Genomic DNA, 17,597 nt, shown 5'->3' on the forward strand with positions numbered 1-17,597 from the left:
AGCCTGAAACAAGAAACGTTAAAGATCTTCAAGACCTAAATAGACATTTCTCCAAAGAAGACATACAGATGGCCAACAAACACATGAAAAGATGCTCAACATCACTAATTATTAGAGAAATGCAAATCAAAACTACAATGAGGTATCATCTCAAACCAGTCAGTATGGCCATCAACAAAAAACCTACAAACAATAAATGTTGGAGAGGGTGTGGAGAAAAGGGAACCCTCCTGCACTGTTGGTGGAAATGTAAATTGATACAGACACTATGGAGAACAGTATGGAGGTTGCTTAAAAAACTAAAAATAGAACTACCATATGACCCAACAATCCCACTGTTGGGCATATACCCAGAGAAAACCATAATTCAAAAAAACACATGCACCCCAATGTTCATAGCAGCACTATTTACAATAGCCAGGTCATGGAAGCAGCCTAAATGTCCATCAACAGAGTAATGAATAAAGAAGATGTAGTATACGCATACAATTGAATATTACTCAGCCATAAAAATGAATGACGTTGGGTCATTTGCAGAGACGCGGATGGACCTAGAGTGTCATACAGAGTGAAGTATGTCAGAAAGAGAAAAGCAAATATCGTATAATAACACATATGTAGAATCTAGAAAAATGGTATAGATGATCTTATTTGCAAAGCAGAAAGAGACACAGATGTAGAGAACAAATGCATGGATACCAAGGGGGAAAGGGATGGGGTGGGAAGAGTTGGGAGACTGGGATTCATACATATACATTATTGATAGTATGTATAAAATAGACAACTGATGGGAACATATTGTATAGCACAGGGAACTCTACCTAACGCACTGTGGTAACTTAAATGGGAGGGAAGTCCAAAAGGGAAGGGATATCTTTATGTGTATGGCTGTTTCATTTTTTTGTGTGTGCAGTGAAGGCTAATACAACATTGTAAAGCAACCATACTCCAATAAAAATTAATAATAGGGGGCTTCCCTGGTGGCGTAGTGGTTAGGAATCCGCCTGCCAATGCAGGGAACATGAGCCCTGGCCTGGGAATATCCCACATGCCATGTCTGCCACAACTACTGAGTCTGTGCTCTAAAGCCTGCGAGCCACAACTACTGAGACCATGTGCCACAACTACTGAAGCCCGTGCGCCTAGAGCCCGTGCTCTGCAACAAGAGAAGTATCCACAATGAGAAGCCTGTGCACCACAACGAAGAGTAGCCCCGCTCGCCGCAACTAGAGAAAGCCCGTGCGCAGCAACGAAGACCCAACACAGCCAAAAATAAAAATAAATAAAATAGATTTATTTTTTAAAAATTAATAATAATTAAAAAGGATCTTCAGACATAGACGATCTAACTTAATTCCACCCTCATGGTAAGTATTTTGCAAGTATCTTTAGGTGATACATACACAATAGGCACAGAACTCTTTTATTATTCATTTTATTTTCATATAAATTAACATCCTAGAAAAATTAAAATAGAAACACTAAATACAGTATTGCACATAGCGATCTCTGTTAAATGCCCTATTATATCATTGAAGAAAGTCATGTACACATGGAGGGGCCGAAGGAAATAGGAGAACAGCAGAACAGCAACCCGATAGCCACTACTGTGTCTGTGCATGTCGACTACAGACTGAAAGCTAAGGACCGTACTCTACATAAATACAAACATAGTTATGATTCAGAGTTTCTTTTTAAGTTGATTCCATGATTGGTTTACATTAGCAACACATTCTCCCCTTTATTCACAGCTGTACCCCAAAACATATCATTAAAAGAATTTTTTAAAATATCTATTAATGTTAGACAAAACCATCACAACGCATCAGGAGCTGATTTTAAAATACTTTCATAGAGAGTGGAAGATTTACTTTTTTCCTCTCAATCTAAAATAAAATCTTTTCCTAGGTGCCTTTAGATCATAAATCCTTGCATACTCATTTCATAGTTTTTAATCAACTGCCATAACACATAAAGACAACCCCAATCAGGTCACAATACTCAGGCAGCTGGGTTTAAGTAACAAGTTCTAGGTAGATGCCAATCCATCTAAAAGTTACTCTTTTTTTGCCACCAGTTAGTCACGTTTGGCAATTTTATGAGCATCATTTATTTAAATTCCTTAAAATTGTGTCATTTTCTTTGTGAAGGGCAATGGTAAAAGTACAGAGAGGCACAGCTTTGGTTTAATTGACCTTTGCTGCAGATTGGCTTTATGTAAGGTCCCAAAGGACATAGTTGATAAACACCCTCATTTCTGATTCCTGCCTATTTTAAATGATTTATAGGAAGGGTTTTCCTTTTGCTATATTCTTTTCTATTCATTATCTGATGAGTAAAAAAAAATGAAAATCTTCTTTCACAAATATATAGTTACAGAGACCAACCCAAGAGCTGGGAAAGCCTTGACTATGACATATATAAATGGTACTTCAATTTCAAAATAGAAAATTTATATGTAGACGTGAAACTGATACAAACAATTCACTAGAAATAACATTTTAACCATAACTCTAAATGCAGTGATGTGGAGTACTGGTCGTCAGTAGAACGGAACGTGTTTCACTGTGACAGGGCTATTTGCACATCATTAAATTGAAGGTTACTGTTTAGCATGTTCAGAATTAATGCAGATACTGCCTCTTACACATGCTGTTTTGGTCTATCGGTAAAATACCATAAACTTTTACAAAAAGAAAAGGTGTCACATTCTCCACTGGCCTACTGCTTTTGCTTTTTTTCCTTTCTTTTTTTTTTTAATATACAGTAGAATTCAACAATCAGTGAACTGTCTGGAAAACACAAAGATTATGCAAGAGGCCAAGAAGAAAAGTGATCAAAATGATGAGTTTCCTTCCTGCCCTAGGTCGGCTGAATTCTGTGGAAGTGGCTGCAGGGACTCATTTTCTTTCTGCTTTTCTTTGTTCAGGTTTTCATGCTTATTTTCGCTTTCTGAAAATAAATGCACCAGGGAAGAGTTATAGTTAGAAGGAAGAACTTTAAAAATGTAAGGCGTTTAGAATAACCCAAACAAGGTCTTTTCATTTGGATCAAATTCTTTGAAAAAAGGTTAAAGATACACAAGGTGATAAAGGAATAAAATAGAAGTAGAATCTCTTTTATCTTTTAGAATTTTCACTAAGACAAATCACTGAATGTTTTTGAGGACAAAAGTTTTGAAAATTTAGCTTCTAATCGACATGAAAGAATACCAGGTCACCTTTTTCATTTTCTCATATTTATGTGTGCAAATACATAAATATGAAAATTGAATCGAGGCTTCATCTCATGGTTAATGTGATTTAACTCTTTTCTATTCTTATAATTCCATAATTGTGGTTAATAAATAACTTCCTGCTCAAAAAAAAAAAAAAAAAAAAGATTGTACTTTCATCAAAAAGACAGAACATAAACCAAACCATAATAAAATACTTGTTGTTACATAAGATTTTTATACAGAGAAACTGAAAGGAAAATCTTTTAAATGAAGATATAATTTCTAACTTTTTTCTAAATAAAGCTGTTAAACGGTATTCCAATTTGGGTTATTTGAATATCTTCCATTTAGACTATATGAGACTAACTCAATTCAAACTGCTCCTATTTTAAGGCCTAAAACATCATCATTTACTTACTCTGTGGGGTCAAATGACAACCCCTCGAACACTCAACTAAACACTGACAGTACCACAAGGGAAAACTCGTCATTTCCACCACCCTTTCCTCTCTGGGGGCACAACTTGGCGTTTTATTTTGAAGGGGAGAGCGGACAAAGAGGGAACACCTTGGCTTGTTACACTCGGGCTGTGGGCTGACAGCTGCTGGGCAGCCGACTCCGCAGAGCCTGAGCCCTGGTCCCCGCAAAGGACAACAATGCACCTGGCATTTCATGTGTTAGATCCCAAGGGTGCTCATCCAATTACAACAGCTGTGCTGTGATCCGTGTGTGATGAGGAAAGTGAACGATGGCCCCCAACCCTGCCAGCAACCCCACACACATACGTGCACCCCCTCAGTGGATTTATCTTAATTGTTAGTCTTTGAATGCTGAATGCTGAGATTCTTTTAGCCTTTGGGGCCTGATAAAAGGCAGAAGGAAAAGGAGATTCTTTAAGTCAGAGGCTCATTATTTGTTCAAACTTAAGAGGAAAATAATTAAAATATTATTAGATGAATTTGTATATATTGAGAAAAGAGTGCTTAAAAGCCAAAGAAAATCACAAGTTAAAAAAACAGAGTAAATACTTACAATTCCAGAGTCATGTCTTGGTTTTATTTTATAAAGTGATTTTCCCTTTTTCTGCCTACATACCTCTTCAGCTTCTTTTACTCTGGGTGGGGGAGAAAACACACAATTTAAACAAAGATTTAGAAAGCTAACTACAATCCACCTATAGCAGTTGATTTATTAGAGAAAAATACCACACACCACAATGTCGCCCGACATTTGATTTAAAAACAGAATGTTAGAGCTAGAGGCAAATTCACCTAGTGGTTCTTAACTTGGAATCAAAGGATGTGGAATGGAATAGAATACAGCACATTTATATTTTTAGGCTACACTTTATCCTATGCTAATGGAGTCTTACATTCAGAAGTAAAGTAAAGAAATATCCTTCATTTTCAGGTGAGGGTGCTGAGCTTGGCTCCATTACATAAATGGGGCTGGCACTATTACATAAATCAGAAGCATTAAATAATTAAATAAGCAGTACCATATAAAAACTCATATGTTTATTTAAAATGGTCTTAGGTTCAGTTTCCACATTGCATTTCCCCAGGCATGGAAGTCTGTGCAATGAATACTTGGGGTGTTTTTTAAAAAATTGAGCTTCATCAAGCATGGGAATGAGTCATTCAAAAGCAGAAAATAGAGAGTGAGCAGTAATGTTTGAACGCGTCTAGGATTTCTTTTTAAACACACGCTCCAAGGGAAAACAGTATTGAGTTTACCAGAGGAACAGTTAAAAGAGGATGTCATGGAGAGGGAGGTTGTGCAGCAAGTCTGGCTCTGCTGTCTGACGCTGGGTAACATCTGCTTGCTCTGCCCTCTGTGTCCCTTAGGAAGGACAAGGGCTCGATAATGTAGAACAGCACCACTAAGAAGATCACACAGAGCTGCTACAAAGGTCCAAAAAGTTTTACTTTAAAAGTTCTTTATAGTAATGCAATTATACTCCTATAAGGATGTTAAAAAAAAATCAGTCCATGATTTTATAAACAGACATATTTATATATATAAAAAAAGTTCTTTATAAAATACTGTAAAATGTTACCAATGATTGCTTTAACTAAACAGATAGTAAGAAATCTGTAAGCTGGAATTCTATTAATAAAAATAGGTGCCATAAGAAAGAAAATAACCTATTAGGTTAATTTGTTTTTATTACTGTGGTTTTCCTCGGGAATTAAAAATAGAGTATTTCTGGAGAAACTGAAAAGGCCGTGACTTATCTTAATAAAAGACTTAGATCTTGAAACCTGTTTCCTGAAAGAAATGAGTTTTAAATATACTTCTTGAGCCTGATGGTAAAAGTTCTAATGATAGAATTCATCTCTTATGCAGTTGAAAGAACCCCTGTTTTTAAACAACAGAAGGGAACAAATCATGGAGTACAGCAGCTATGAGGTTACTGTTGCAGCTCACAGTAAAGCGTGGCAGGTCAAAATAAATCCTTTTGGATGTAAAATGCCTGCTGAGTTGCTAATGTCAGTAATTCCAGAAAATGATGACAGTTTAGAAAACAATCCATTGTTACCACTTCTACTACTTTCTTCCCAAGCCATAAGTTTGCCTTTAATCTTTTCTCCAAACATTTGAATACAAACACATTATAACAAACTAAGGATTGCAGAGTTCCCATCTTCCTCTGAAATAACTACCAGTTAATATAAGTTGAAATATTTGGACAAGAAATTAAGAAAAACATTTTTTTTTTTTTAGCAGTTAGCAAAAATCCAGTAGATCCCCTTTTAAATTTACTTGGAACTCTTTAAAGCGTTTTGTGACATTTAAAATAAATCTACTTCACAAGTTTGTAAATCACCAAAGCATCTTAATTTTCTCACTATCTTACTTATTTTGTTCTTAAAAGTTTTTTCTAAGTATCACAGGAAGCTAAGTCTAATACAAACATATTAAATTTTACACAAAAACAAGTCCAGCCATTCCCACAGCAGACACAAGGAGAGCTAGAGAGAGTGGTCAAGGAGCCCTCGCAGTGACTGGGCACCGGGCTAAGGGCACTTAAGCCCGGCGTCTGTCAGGGGAGAGGCCCGTGCGCACAGAGGCTGGGGCGCTCGGAGTCCAGCGCCGGGTTCGGGGGCTATGCCCCGAGGGGACCCTGGGGTTGGCGGGTGGGGTTCCTGAAATTCTTCGGAAGCAGGTCGACAGTTGAGCTTCGTTTCAAAGAGAAATCTTAATTTTCCATACTTTTCTTGGAAGGGGAAATGGGGCTGAGGGTGAGGGGAGAGGACTTGTACAGAGTAACCTGGGGGCGCCGCGGGGACCCTGCTGCCTGGGACCCGCCACCGAGGCCAGAGCTCCCCCGCCCCGCTGCTTCCCTGTCCGACGGGAGCGAGTGGTCCCTGCGTCCCCAGACCCCAGCCGCGCACATGGCTCCCAAGCGGTCGCTCAAGGTCAGGAGCAGAGGAATCACGGAGAATCAGATAAAACGCAGCTCCCGGGCCCCCACGTGTCTGTTCTGGGCCAGGCGTCTCTGCTCCCCCACCGTACCCGCCCCCCTGCCAGGACGCGCTCGGAAGCAGCACTGGGAGAATCTGATCTGATGTGGGCGACACCGGGAGAAGCTGCGCCCCGGAACCGAGCTGGTGGTTCCCCACGCGGCGCCCCAGGACCCCGGCGCTCCCTCCCCCTCGAGGCAACGCCGTGAACCCCCAGGTCACGACCCCAAACCACAGGAATGGGCTCCCTGCAGTCCCCTTGGGGCCCACCCATCCTAAGTCTCCTAGCAAATGCTGCTTCTTCCAAAGGCCAATTTTATTTCAACAAAACTCTGACATTTTCCCCACACTTTAGGCAGGAACAAAGAACGTGTCCCTGGAGGTGAGCTTGCCGCCAGCGTTGGCAGAAATAAGAGGAAAAATAATGAGGTGAGCCGGAAGGGAGAGGGCCCCCGAGTGCCCTCCTACTTGGGCCTCCCTCTGGGGGTCAGGAAGAGTTCTCGGCTCCAAGTGCAGGCCCCTTGAGTAACCCTCTTCCCTCCTGCCTCGCCCCTCATTCAATGAGTGCTAAAATTTCCTAAACTGAGTAGGAAAAAGATGTTCCTTTCATAACTAGATATTAAGTGAAAAGGCACAGTGGTGATAACTTTTCAAATAACAAAAATGACCTACACGTCTTATTTGGAAAGGAGGAGGGGAGTGAAAAGAGGGATAGTACTTCATTTATAAAGAGAAAGCAGTCACATGAGGAAGGAGGAAGTCAGGTCTTGGCTGAAGGGGACAGTCCTCGGCCTGCACTTGAGTTTAACCTCCAGTTAGGAGGGGTCTGTGGTTGGCGTATGGATTCATAGCTCTTGTGCATGATTCACGAAGATGATTTTTTTTTTTAATGTGGCTGCATTCACACAAAAGGGACTGCCAGGGCGTTCGTTAATCAAGATTTGACTCTATTAGTCAGTCTCCCAAGGCAACAGAAATAAAAGCAAAACTAATGGGACCTGATCAAACTTACAAACTTTTGTACTGCAAAGGAAACCATAAACAAAATGAAAAGACAACTACTGGCTGGGAGAAAATATTTGCAAATGATGCAACTGACAAGGGCCTAATTTCCAATATACGAACAGCTCACACAACTCAGTATTAAAAAACCAAACAACCCAACTGAAAACTGGGCAGAAGATCAAGACATTTCTTCAAAGAAGACATACAGATGGCCAATAGGCACATGAAAAGATGATCAACATTGCTAATTATTAGAGAAATGCAAATCAAAACTACAATGATGTACCACCTCACACCATTCAGAATGGCCATCGTCAAAAAAGTATACAAATAACAAATGCTGGCGAAGGTGCGGAGAAAAGGGAACCCTCCCACTGTTGGTGGGAATGTAAATTGGGGCAGCCACTATGGGAAACAGTCTGGAGGTTCCTCAAAAAACTAAAAATAGAGTTATCGTATGATCCAGCAATCCCACTAATGGGCATGTATCCGGACAAAACTATAATTCAAAAAGATACATGCACCCCTATGTTCATAGCAGCACTATTCACAATAGCCAAGACATGGAAACAACCTAAACGTCCATCAACAGATGAATGGATAAAGAAGATGTTATATATATATGCAGTGGAGTATTACTGAGCCATAAAAAGAATGAAATAATGCCATTTGCAGCAACATGGATGGACCTAGAGATTATCATACTAAGCAAAGTCAGAAAGAGAAAGACAAATACCATATGATATCACTTATATGTGGAATCTAACATATGACACAAATGAACTTATCTACAAAACAGAAACAGACTCACAGACATAAAGAACAGACTTGTGGTTGCCAATTGGGAGGGGGCTGAGGAAGAGATGGCTTAGAAGTTTGGGATTAGCAGATGCAAACTATTATATATAGGATGAGTGAACAACAAGGTCCTACTGTATAGTACAGGGAACAATATTCAATATCCTATGATAAACTATAATGGAAAAGAATATAAAAATATATATGTATGTATAACTGAATCACTTTGCTGTACAGCAGAAATTAACATTGTAAGTCAACTATACTTCTAAAATAAACACACACACACACACAAAATAGATTTTTACCTTATTAGATAACTAAAAAGGGAAGTAAAAAATTTTCAGATGACATCTTTGGTAGGCTAATTCTAACAACTGCAACTTCTAACCAGAAATCTAGACAAAAAAGAAAATATGAACAAAAACAAATGATGTGATAAGGAAAACTCTTCTCTCATCACTTTTAGTGGTTTTGGAAAAAAAACAACACAGAAAGCAGAGACTAGAAAACAGGAAAGGTAGACAGAACAGAAGGATACAAATAGTATATCATGGCCATGAAATTTGACGTTTATGTTAAATTTTGGTGTAATATCTTTTATTGTCCATAAAACTTCAGACAAAACAATGTGCTGAATACTTTTCAAAAGTATGAACTTATCCCTCAAATGAAGGACCAAAAGTAATAAAATAATATGAGGCGCTCCTTGATCTTTTAAGGGAGAATTTAATCATGGGAAAAAACCAAAAAACAGATGGAATCAGGTTTGGAAAACAGAGTAGGTGACCAATTTGAACAAATATTTTTTGTTCTTAATTTTTGTCCTGGCAATGGGTCAGAAAGAGTTAGATAAATGAATGGGTGATTCCCAGTAAGTGGAAACTCACTCCCTACAAGGACCAATCTTTGTATAACCAATTTTGAATAGACTTTTTGAAAAAATGAAATTTTTCTCTTTCTTAAACAGATGGAAATATTTAACATTTACTTGACGCCACCTTCATCACTGTTGTGATGTGCGGACTCAGGCCTCCCTCAAGGCCCCGAAGGCGTAGACAGCAGCTCACCCACTCTGATGTCACACTGTGCTCTATTGGACTTGACCTCACAGCCAGTTTTAAATCCTCCGTCTGTTCCTAAGATGGCACGTTGTGATCACTCCTCGCGGTGCTAGCACATCTGCCTTACGTAGATCCTCTCTCTTCTTTAAAAAATTCCTGTCTTCTCTAGAGGGGAAAACCAGACAACTAAGCTCATCTAAATGAGCCTCAAATTAGAGCAATAATGCTCTGAGTTCAGTCCCAGCTACACAGATACAGCTCCTGGGCCTGGAGGCAGTCCTGTCAGCTGCCAGGGCTTCTCCCCTACACACCGCCCTCCACCTCCCACAGCTGGGTCTGGAAGGTTAGGGCGGCCAGGAGTCTGACTCACAGTCGGGCAGGACACGACAGCGACAGCCAGCGACAGCACTCAGCGTGTCTGGTGAGAAGATCCTAAGATACCGTACAACCCGACCTGCCCATTCAGCAGCTTGTTTGGGAAGATGTCAAGTAAGGCTGGAATGAATGTGAAACCTGAAATTCAAGCTTATCAAGGTAGAGAAGTGTGACACCATTGGTCAGTAATGACATTTTGTGATGCTACAGAGAATACAGGATAAGGAGTGAGCATTTTGTGAGCAATGTGACTATGAGATGAGTCCTCCGTTGAAAACTGTTGTCTGGGCAAAAATGACCAGAGGAAAACATAACATCTCTAAGCTTAAAATTTCAAGAAAGCTCTTATACTAAATTTATCTTCTAAAAAATGAAGTTGTAAATGTAACCTATAAAGAAGCTAAATAAATTTCAATACATCTATATAGATTTTTATTCCCTACATTGAAAAATTTTCAGTTGTAGCAGCTTCCTCTGGCTTTAAGATATTAAGCTTAGAAGTTATTAAGCATAGAAAATGAGTCCAGGAGACTGAGAATATTTTTAAGGTTTATATCACAGAGAAGACAAAGGTAGGTGACAAAATGAAAAATATTTTTTTTATCATAGAATTTCTTGAAACAGCATAATCTATAAAAATACTGAATCACTATGTTGTACAACTGAAACTAACATAATGTAAGTCAACTATACTTCAATTTAGAAAAAAGAAACTAGTTTAAATTCCAATAATAATTTTGTCCTTAATACAACTGGATACATTTATACTAAAGGTTATTCTAAATAGAGAGAGTGGTTTCTGATTTCTCTCCTAATAAAAATGCATATTTCTCTGCACTTTCCTTCCCAAGCCCCAGACCCATTTATTGTAAGGCAAACATACAAAAAGTTCAATGTGATTCAGTGTAAAGACAGTTTGTGAGATGCAACAGTGACACAGACACAGAGAAGAGAAACCACACGTCTCTGTGGCCCGCAGGCCGAGTAATTTTTATCTACTTTATAGAGCAAACACCTGGCGGCCTCACCTTCATTAAGAAAACAGGTATGCTATCGTCATTCAATGGAATGAGAAGGGAGCCACTCCTGCCACTGAGCAGTAACAATCTGGTCTGAGTGTAGGGCGGCCGGGTTCACTGCCCGCCGGGGCACGGGCGTGGGGTCCCCTCGCGGAGATAGGTCTCCGCCCACCTGCTGAGAGCAGACCACTCCCCCGCCCAGCTCAGCGGAGTCCCCACAGCTGCCTACTAAGCCCAGAAAACCATTCTAATCCAAAAGAGAGGGGAGGGGCTCTGGACGGAGGCTGGGTGGGAGCCGGCATGTGGCTCCAGTAGAGCCGGAAGCAGGTGTAGACGCCCTGTGGACTCGACTCCATCTCGGCCTGCTCTCCTTTATGACCAAGATGCTCACCACCACCACCCCAAACCCCCTGAAAATATAGTGGAAACCATCAACCACAGCGCTCCTTATCACTGCAATGGAAAAGAATTGAAGTTTCGTCAGGCATGTATTTCTGAATTTGAGTCTAATTTCTGAATTTCATCGCTCATACTCTCTGACTCTTTCAGAGAAAACTGCCTCCGCGCCTCCAGGGCTGACGGCGCAGTTAGTACCAGCGAGCGCACAGCGGCAGCGACTCAAGGCGGCCACGCTTTACACGACCCCTGCCCGGGGACCGGCCTGGGGAGCCCCGCCTGGGGACAGTGCCTCGGAGACTGGCTTGGGGATCCCCGCCTGAAGACCACGCCTCGGGGACCAGCCTGGGGACCCCCGCCCCTGGACCACGCTTCGGAGTAGAGGTGGGTCAAAAGAGAGGAATCATTCATTCAGAAGATAACATTCAAGCAGTCAAATGAATTCTTTACAGTCGGCATCTCTTTGATAACTGTCTAATGTTCTACAAATGTAGGACATTGTAACTCATGGATGAGCTACCATAGGAAGAAATGTTTCCCCCTAGGTTTGGAAAGGCTGTAGGTGAGGAAAGATGGGTCCGGAGGACACAGCTGGGTTCTCCGGCTGGGCTCTCACTTCAAGGCAAACAAAACAAAAAATCACACACACACATCTCAGGATAACCCCATGAGGTGGGTACTGCTGTTACCCAACTTTTACAGTGAAGAAACTGAAACTTAAAATGGTCACATTACTCGCTCAGGGTCAGAAACCAACGTTGCAGATCCAGACAGACACAGACAACACCTCCTCAGCTCTAGGTGTAATAAGCATCGATCTGTGTGGCCTCCTCAAAAGGCAAAGGCATGGGATGATGAAAAACACGGCCACCAAAATCTTCCTCTAGTTATACATATGTACATAGTTATTTACATTTATGTATTTATACTTATCATGTATTTATATATTTACATTCATTATATTAATTTATTTTATTTCTGTTTATTTAGAAGCATTTAATTTTAAAAGACTGAATTTTCTAAAACTCTGAACATATAAAACGTGGCAGGTTAAAATGGTTTTTGAAAGAGAAACTATTTGGGAAAGTGGGTGCATGTATTTTACTAGCTCCTGAGGAGAAGCACTCTAACTGGAGAAATTCTGAACCCTATTCAAGGAAAAGTATTAATGGAAACACAGTGGGCTGTAGTGTTCATCTTTGAAAAAGGAAAGCATGCAAGATCATCCGGAGAAAAAACTACCACCACATTTTCTTGATTCTAATTTCTAGGAGGAATTCTTGACGGTGGCTCTCTACATAAGGGATGTGAACTGTAGTCAGTAAAAATCTAAAAATACAGAAGACAGAGAAATTTTCCAATGGCTTTTTTCTTTTTAAACACAAATCCTCAATATAAACAGCAACTAAATTTTAAGCTTTAACTCAATGAAGGCGTTTCTGAGGAAAGGGGATTCGGCACACACTTGGAGTGTGTTGTGCCCTTGCTTTTTGGTGATCTAACCTGATAGAGGGCTACAACTCTGAGAAACCCAGAAGGACAGTGAGCACATTTCCCCCACTATCTCAGATCCCAATGGTCTCAACTGAACAGCAGTCAGTAGGTGGTTAGAGTCTCTGACAAATGTTGGAAATGCTGACACGCTGTGCTGCTGAAGATGGGAGATGCATTTACCTTAGTGACTAGATGATTAAACAGTAAGGTTCACACTCCACTGTGTAAATAAAGACCATGAATTATATTCTGTCAAATCAGAGTATCATTTTCTCACGTTCTTCCCACAAGGCATTTACCGTGGTATCAGAAAAAGTTGAGAAAGCTAGAAGGTGCCATTTAGAACGTTTAAAAATGCTTAGATGATAAGCTTTTAACCGTTACTGAAAATAGTAATATTTGTATTCATAAACACGTTAGGATTTTAAAGCTCTGATAACATAGTTTTCACTGTTAATTTAAAATCGCTCATTTAAAAAAAAAGGGTTTCTTTTTCTCATGGCTCTTGTAGTAGAGACTATTTTAATTCTACATTAGACCCAGATTTACATGGAATTTACAAAAGTAGCTCAGCTGATGTGCCCTTTATCTAAGTCCCGTAACAATGACCATGTTCTTTCTGTAGGTATTGAGGATGTTTTACATTTCCTCAATAAAATGGTTAAAATGACAGCTCCTGGTCTCACAAATTCATGATAGTAAATAAAATGAACTTCTGTCATACATGATGGCCAAAACTATTATAAAATCACATTTGACAGCAAAGTACCTCTTTTATTACAGGAGACCAGTGTTGTTTACTACATTTGACATTTTTTGTGCAAACATCCTTTTACTATTTCCACATGTGTTAAGATATTTTCTTAATTTCAGCAATTCCTTTTTTTTTCTTTTGCATATGGTTCAGAAAAGCATTTGATTATAGCTAGTGAGATATAAATTTAAGTTCTATTGGTACTCACACTATGGTTTTTCTTTTGACAATTCAATACCAAGGAGGATGTGGGTGAATAACCTGGATCCTATTCTTTTAGAAAAACCTTTTTTTGATGGGGCAGGAACTCAAGGGCTATTAGACATAGGGATTAGTTTATAGTGAGTTTATCACGTTTCTTCCCTGTAAAACTCAAAAAAGAGTACAACAGAGCTATTAATGTCATAATGGTTTAGAGTCTTGAGAGAGAGAGATGTGGGCGATACAACACAGGAATGCATCAGGGAAACACACATATGAAGGGAGAACAAAAACACGCAATATTTTCCTCTACTGGATGATTCCTATCAGGTTAAAAATATGCTGTTCATCCCCCCATCAAATAGAAAATATCTCTCATCCCCCGCCCCCTCCAGCGAGACCTTCCTTCTCTGCCACCCTTTACATGTACTGCCCATCATCCCCTTCTCCACATCCTCTGTGCCCATCTAACCAGGCATCTGTCACGGACCACCTGACAGCGCCTGCTCTTGTGATGTCGCCGCTTCCCCCAAGTTCCCAAATTCAAAGGTCGATTCTCCTCCCACTCCCGTAAGCACCAGCAGCTCTGCTTTATGGCCTCCTTCTGGAAGTCTCACTGACCTGGTCCACCAGGCTCCACAATCTGCCCCAGCACCTCTCTCTACAGCCCAGCCGTCTTCTACCTTTCTCCTCCTGCTCACTCTGTTCCAGCCACTGCAGCCTCCCCCCAGGGCTTTGCACTTGCCGCTCTGTCTGGAATGTTCCGTCTCGAAATCCCCTGGTTTCTTCCATCACTTCCTTCAAGTCCCGGCTTATCCGTCGCTTCTCAGAGAGCGCTGCCCGGCAGGTTTACATGCACCGCCAGCACCTCCTCCAGCCCTCTTTTCCCTCTGCCCAAAGTCCCCAGAGGACAGAGAGTGCCTCCCTCCTGACTGAGCACTGGCACAGGGCACCTTCAGAGAACTCCAGACAACACAAGGCAGGTGCAGCTCACGCTGGGAGGACCATATGCCCTTTTAGTAAATGCAGAGTGGCCACATCCTCTCTGAGGCACGGCTACCCAAACAGGACTCTGTACAGCTCAGCACCAAGCTTTAAATCATTCAAGGGAGGGGTTTATAAGGAGACACATCAGCCTTTCTCCAGAGACATCAATGAGATCGGGCACGTGAGGGCAGGAACACTTTATCTAAAACAGAGTGTGACACACAGGTGACAGCATAACCGTTGTTCCTAAAGGAAGGGGTGACCTTTGTAATCAGTTGGGGGTGGAGCATGGCCAGGGCTGTGGGGGACGATGGGGAGAAAGCTGAAGGATTATCCAGAGAATGTCAACATCCCTCAACAAGATAAAATGACAGATGAAGCTGATTAAAGTTTTCAAACTTAGAAAGACATTCGAGGTATCAGGGATCTTAAGCGTTTTATTACCGATCTTACTCAGGAAACAGAAGCAAAATAAATCAAAATGGAATGAAATAAAGTAAAATAAAATGCTCCTGGGCTTCATATAAGACAACGTTCAAAAAGAGCAAGCATAAGTTGGTGCAGCCACTATGTAAAACAGTATGGAGGGTCCTCAAAGAATTAAAAATAGAGTTACTATATGATCCAGCAATCCTACTCCTGGGCATGTATCTTGACAAAACTACAGTTCAAAAAGATGTATGCACCCTTATGTTCATCGCAGCACTATTTATAATAGCCAAGACATGGAAACAACCTAAATGTCCATCAACAGATGAATGGATAAAGATGTGGTACATATATACAATGGAATATTACTCAGCCATAAAAAAGAATGAAATAATGCCATTTGCAGCAACAAGGATGGACCTCGAGATTATCATACTAAGTGAAATAAGTCAGAAAGACAAATACCATATGATATCACTTATATGTGGAACCTAACATATGACAAATGAACTTATCTATGAAACAGAAACAGACTCACAGACATAGAGGACAGACTTCTGGTTGCCAAGCGGGTGGGTAGGGGAGGGAAGGACTGGGAAGTTGGGATTAGCAGATGAAAACTATTATATAGAGAATGGATAATCAACAATGGCCTACTGTATAGCACAGGGAACTATATTCAATATCCTGTGATAAACCATAATGAAAAAGAATATCAAAAAAATGTATATATGTAAAACTGAATCACTTGCTATACAGCAGAAATTAACACAACATTGTAAATCAACTATACTTCAGTTAAAAAAAAAAAGAGCAAGCTGACAAACCTCTGGTGTATCCATGAACTAATAATATCATATTATCATTAGAAAGCCTAAATTGAAAAAAGAAGTCTTACATCATCTTAGGAACTATATTAGGTATGATATGATTTTCATTTTTTTGGTTCTGCAATATTATCTTAAAAATATTAAATCTTAAAAATTGTAAATCATAGCTCCTAAAACTCCAAGAGCATTAGAATTTGAGTTTGATATGAAATTATAATATGCATATAAGAAATATCATGCATGTATAATAACTTAAATGATAATGATGATGATGACCACGGTGACAATGACCTAAAGGTCCTTCTAAGGAGGAACAAATAATAAACAAGAACTTTCCACATAAACCAAGGAACACAGGCTGGGGGAAACTTATTTGCTATGATAGCTGTTCAACGGTGGACACCTGAATTGACTAGAAATGCCCGTGTCCAGACCACGCTGTACTTCCATGGCCAGTTCTGCAGCACCAGCACGGCCAGTCCTCACTGAGGGCCCACTGGCTAGGAAGCACCGTATAAACGGTCTGTCCCTGCCTCAAAAAATGTCTGCTTTCTTCATATGGACTCAAAATTCCTCTCCTGACCTAGCAGCTGCCCATGGTTCATGTTTCTAAGCCTAACTGTTTATGACAAGCAGAAGCAGCGACCTGGTCAGAGGCCTGTGGGGAGGGTCACGAGTGAGAACTCAGACGCCAGGTAAGGGCCGGTGGGCAGGAGTAGGGAGATATTCTGGCGAGAGGGTGGAGACCTCATGAAACACAAGTGAGAGATGGGGCTTTACCCCATAACAAACGCAGACAAACTTTTTCCCCTTTTTATTTATTTTCACCATTATTATATCCACTTTTTTCCCCCTAAGTATTTATCTCTTCTCCATTAGAAATACAGTTTAAAAAACTTGGACAATCTGACTCCCCCCATGGAGATTAGATTTGAAAAAAGTTTATTTAGAATAGATGAGTAATTTCAGAATAGACACACGTACTGTATATTTTTAACATGAATTAAGGTTTCCTGAGTCTGAAGTTTACACAGGGAAAGCACTAGTCATTTCATCACTACAGAGTCAAGTTATTATAAATCACTAAGTATTCAAATAGATGGAGATCATTTTGATCTTGGAATTAACTGTGTGATTTTATTTTTTTATAATTTTTGCCAGCAGATTTGTCTCTGAAATTTTGATTTAGCTCATTTATTCATGTTAGTAGTTAAAAGATTTGCTTTCCTTGAGTACGTTCCCTGGGCACAGGGGAAATGGCCAGGAGTGGACCAGGCAGAAAGAAAAGTAACTGATGTACGAATTCAAAACTGTGACCAACCTGAACAGACCGCTGAGGGTGGGACGTTCAATCCTGGTCCACTTTTAGGCTTAGTGGTTAATGTGAGAATTCTATTTACTTTCTTCAAAAAAAAAAAAAAAAGCTTTGAGATATCATTAGCGTACTATTAAATTCACCCATTTAAGTGGAAAATTCACGGCCAAACAGGGAATTTCCTGGTGGTCTCCTGGTTTGGACTCCTCACTTTCACTGCCGAGGGCCGGGGAGGGGTCGGGGAAG

The 17,597-nt window shown here is 40.3% G+C and overlaps 1 protein-coding gene across 1 annotated transcript in view; it reads right to left on the bottom strand.

Moving 5' to 3' along the window:
* Nucleotides 1–1,366: 1,366 nt before the first annotated feature.
* Nucleotides 1,367–17,597, bottom strand: part of FMN2 (formin 2) — a 313,404-nt gene continuing 297,173 nt past the window's right edge. The window contains 2 exon segments of the mRNA XM_027094056.1: nucleotides 1,367–2,952; nucleotides 4,250–4,331. Of these exon segments, the coding sequence (XP_026949857.1) occupies nucleotides 2,926–2,952; nucleotides 4,250–4,331 (109 nt within the window). The 3' untranslated portion in view covers nucleotides 1,367–2,925.

The sequence above is a fragment of the Aethalodelphis obliquidens genome, unplaced genomic scaffold, assembly GCF_003676395.1.
Source record: "Aethalodelphis obliquidens isolate GAN/ISIS:26980383/991018 unplaced genomic scaffold, ASM367639v1 scaffold87, whole genome shotgun sequence".
In the NCBI taxonomy this organism is placed as follows: Eukaryota; Metazoa; Chordata; class Mammalia; order Artiodactyla; family Delphinidae; genus Aethalodelphis; species Aethalodelphis obliquidens.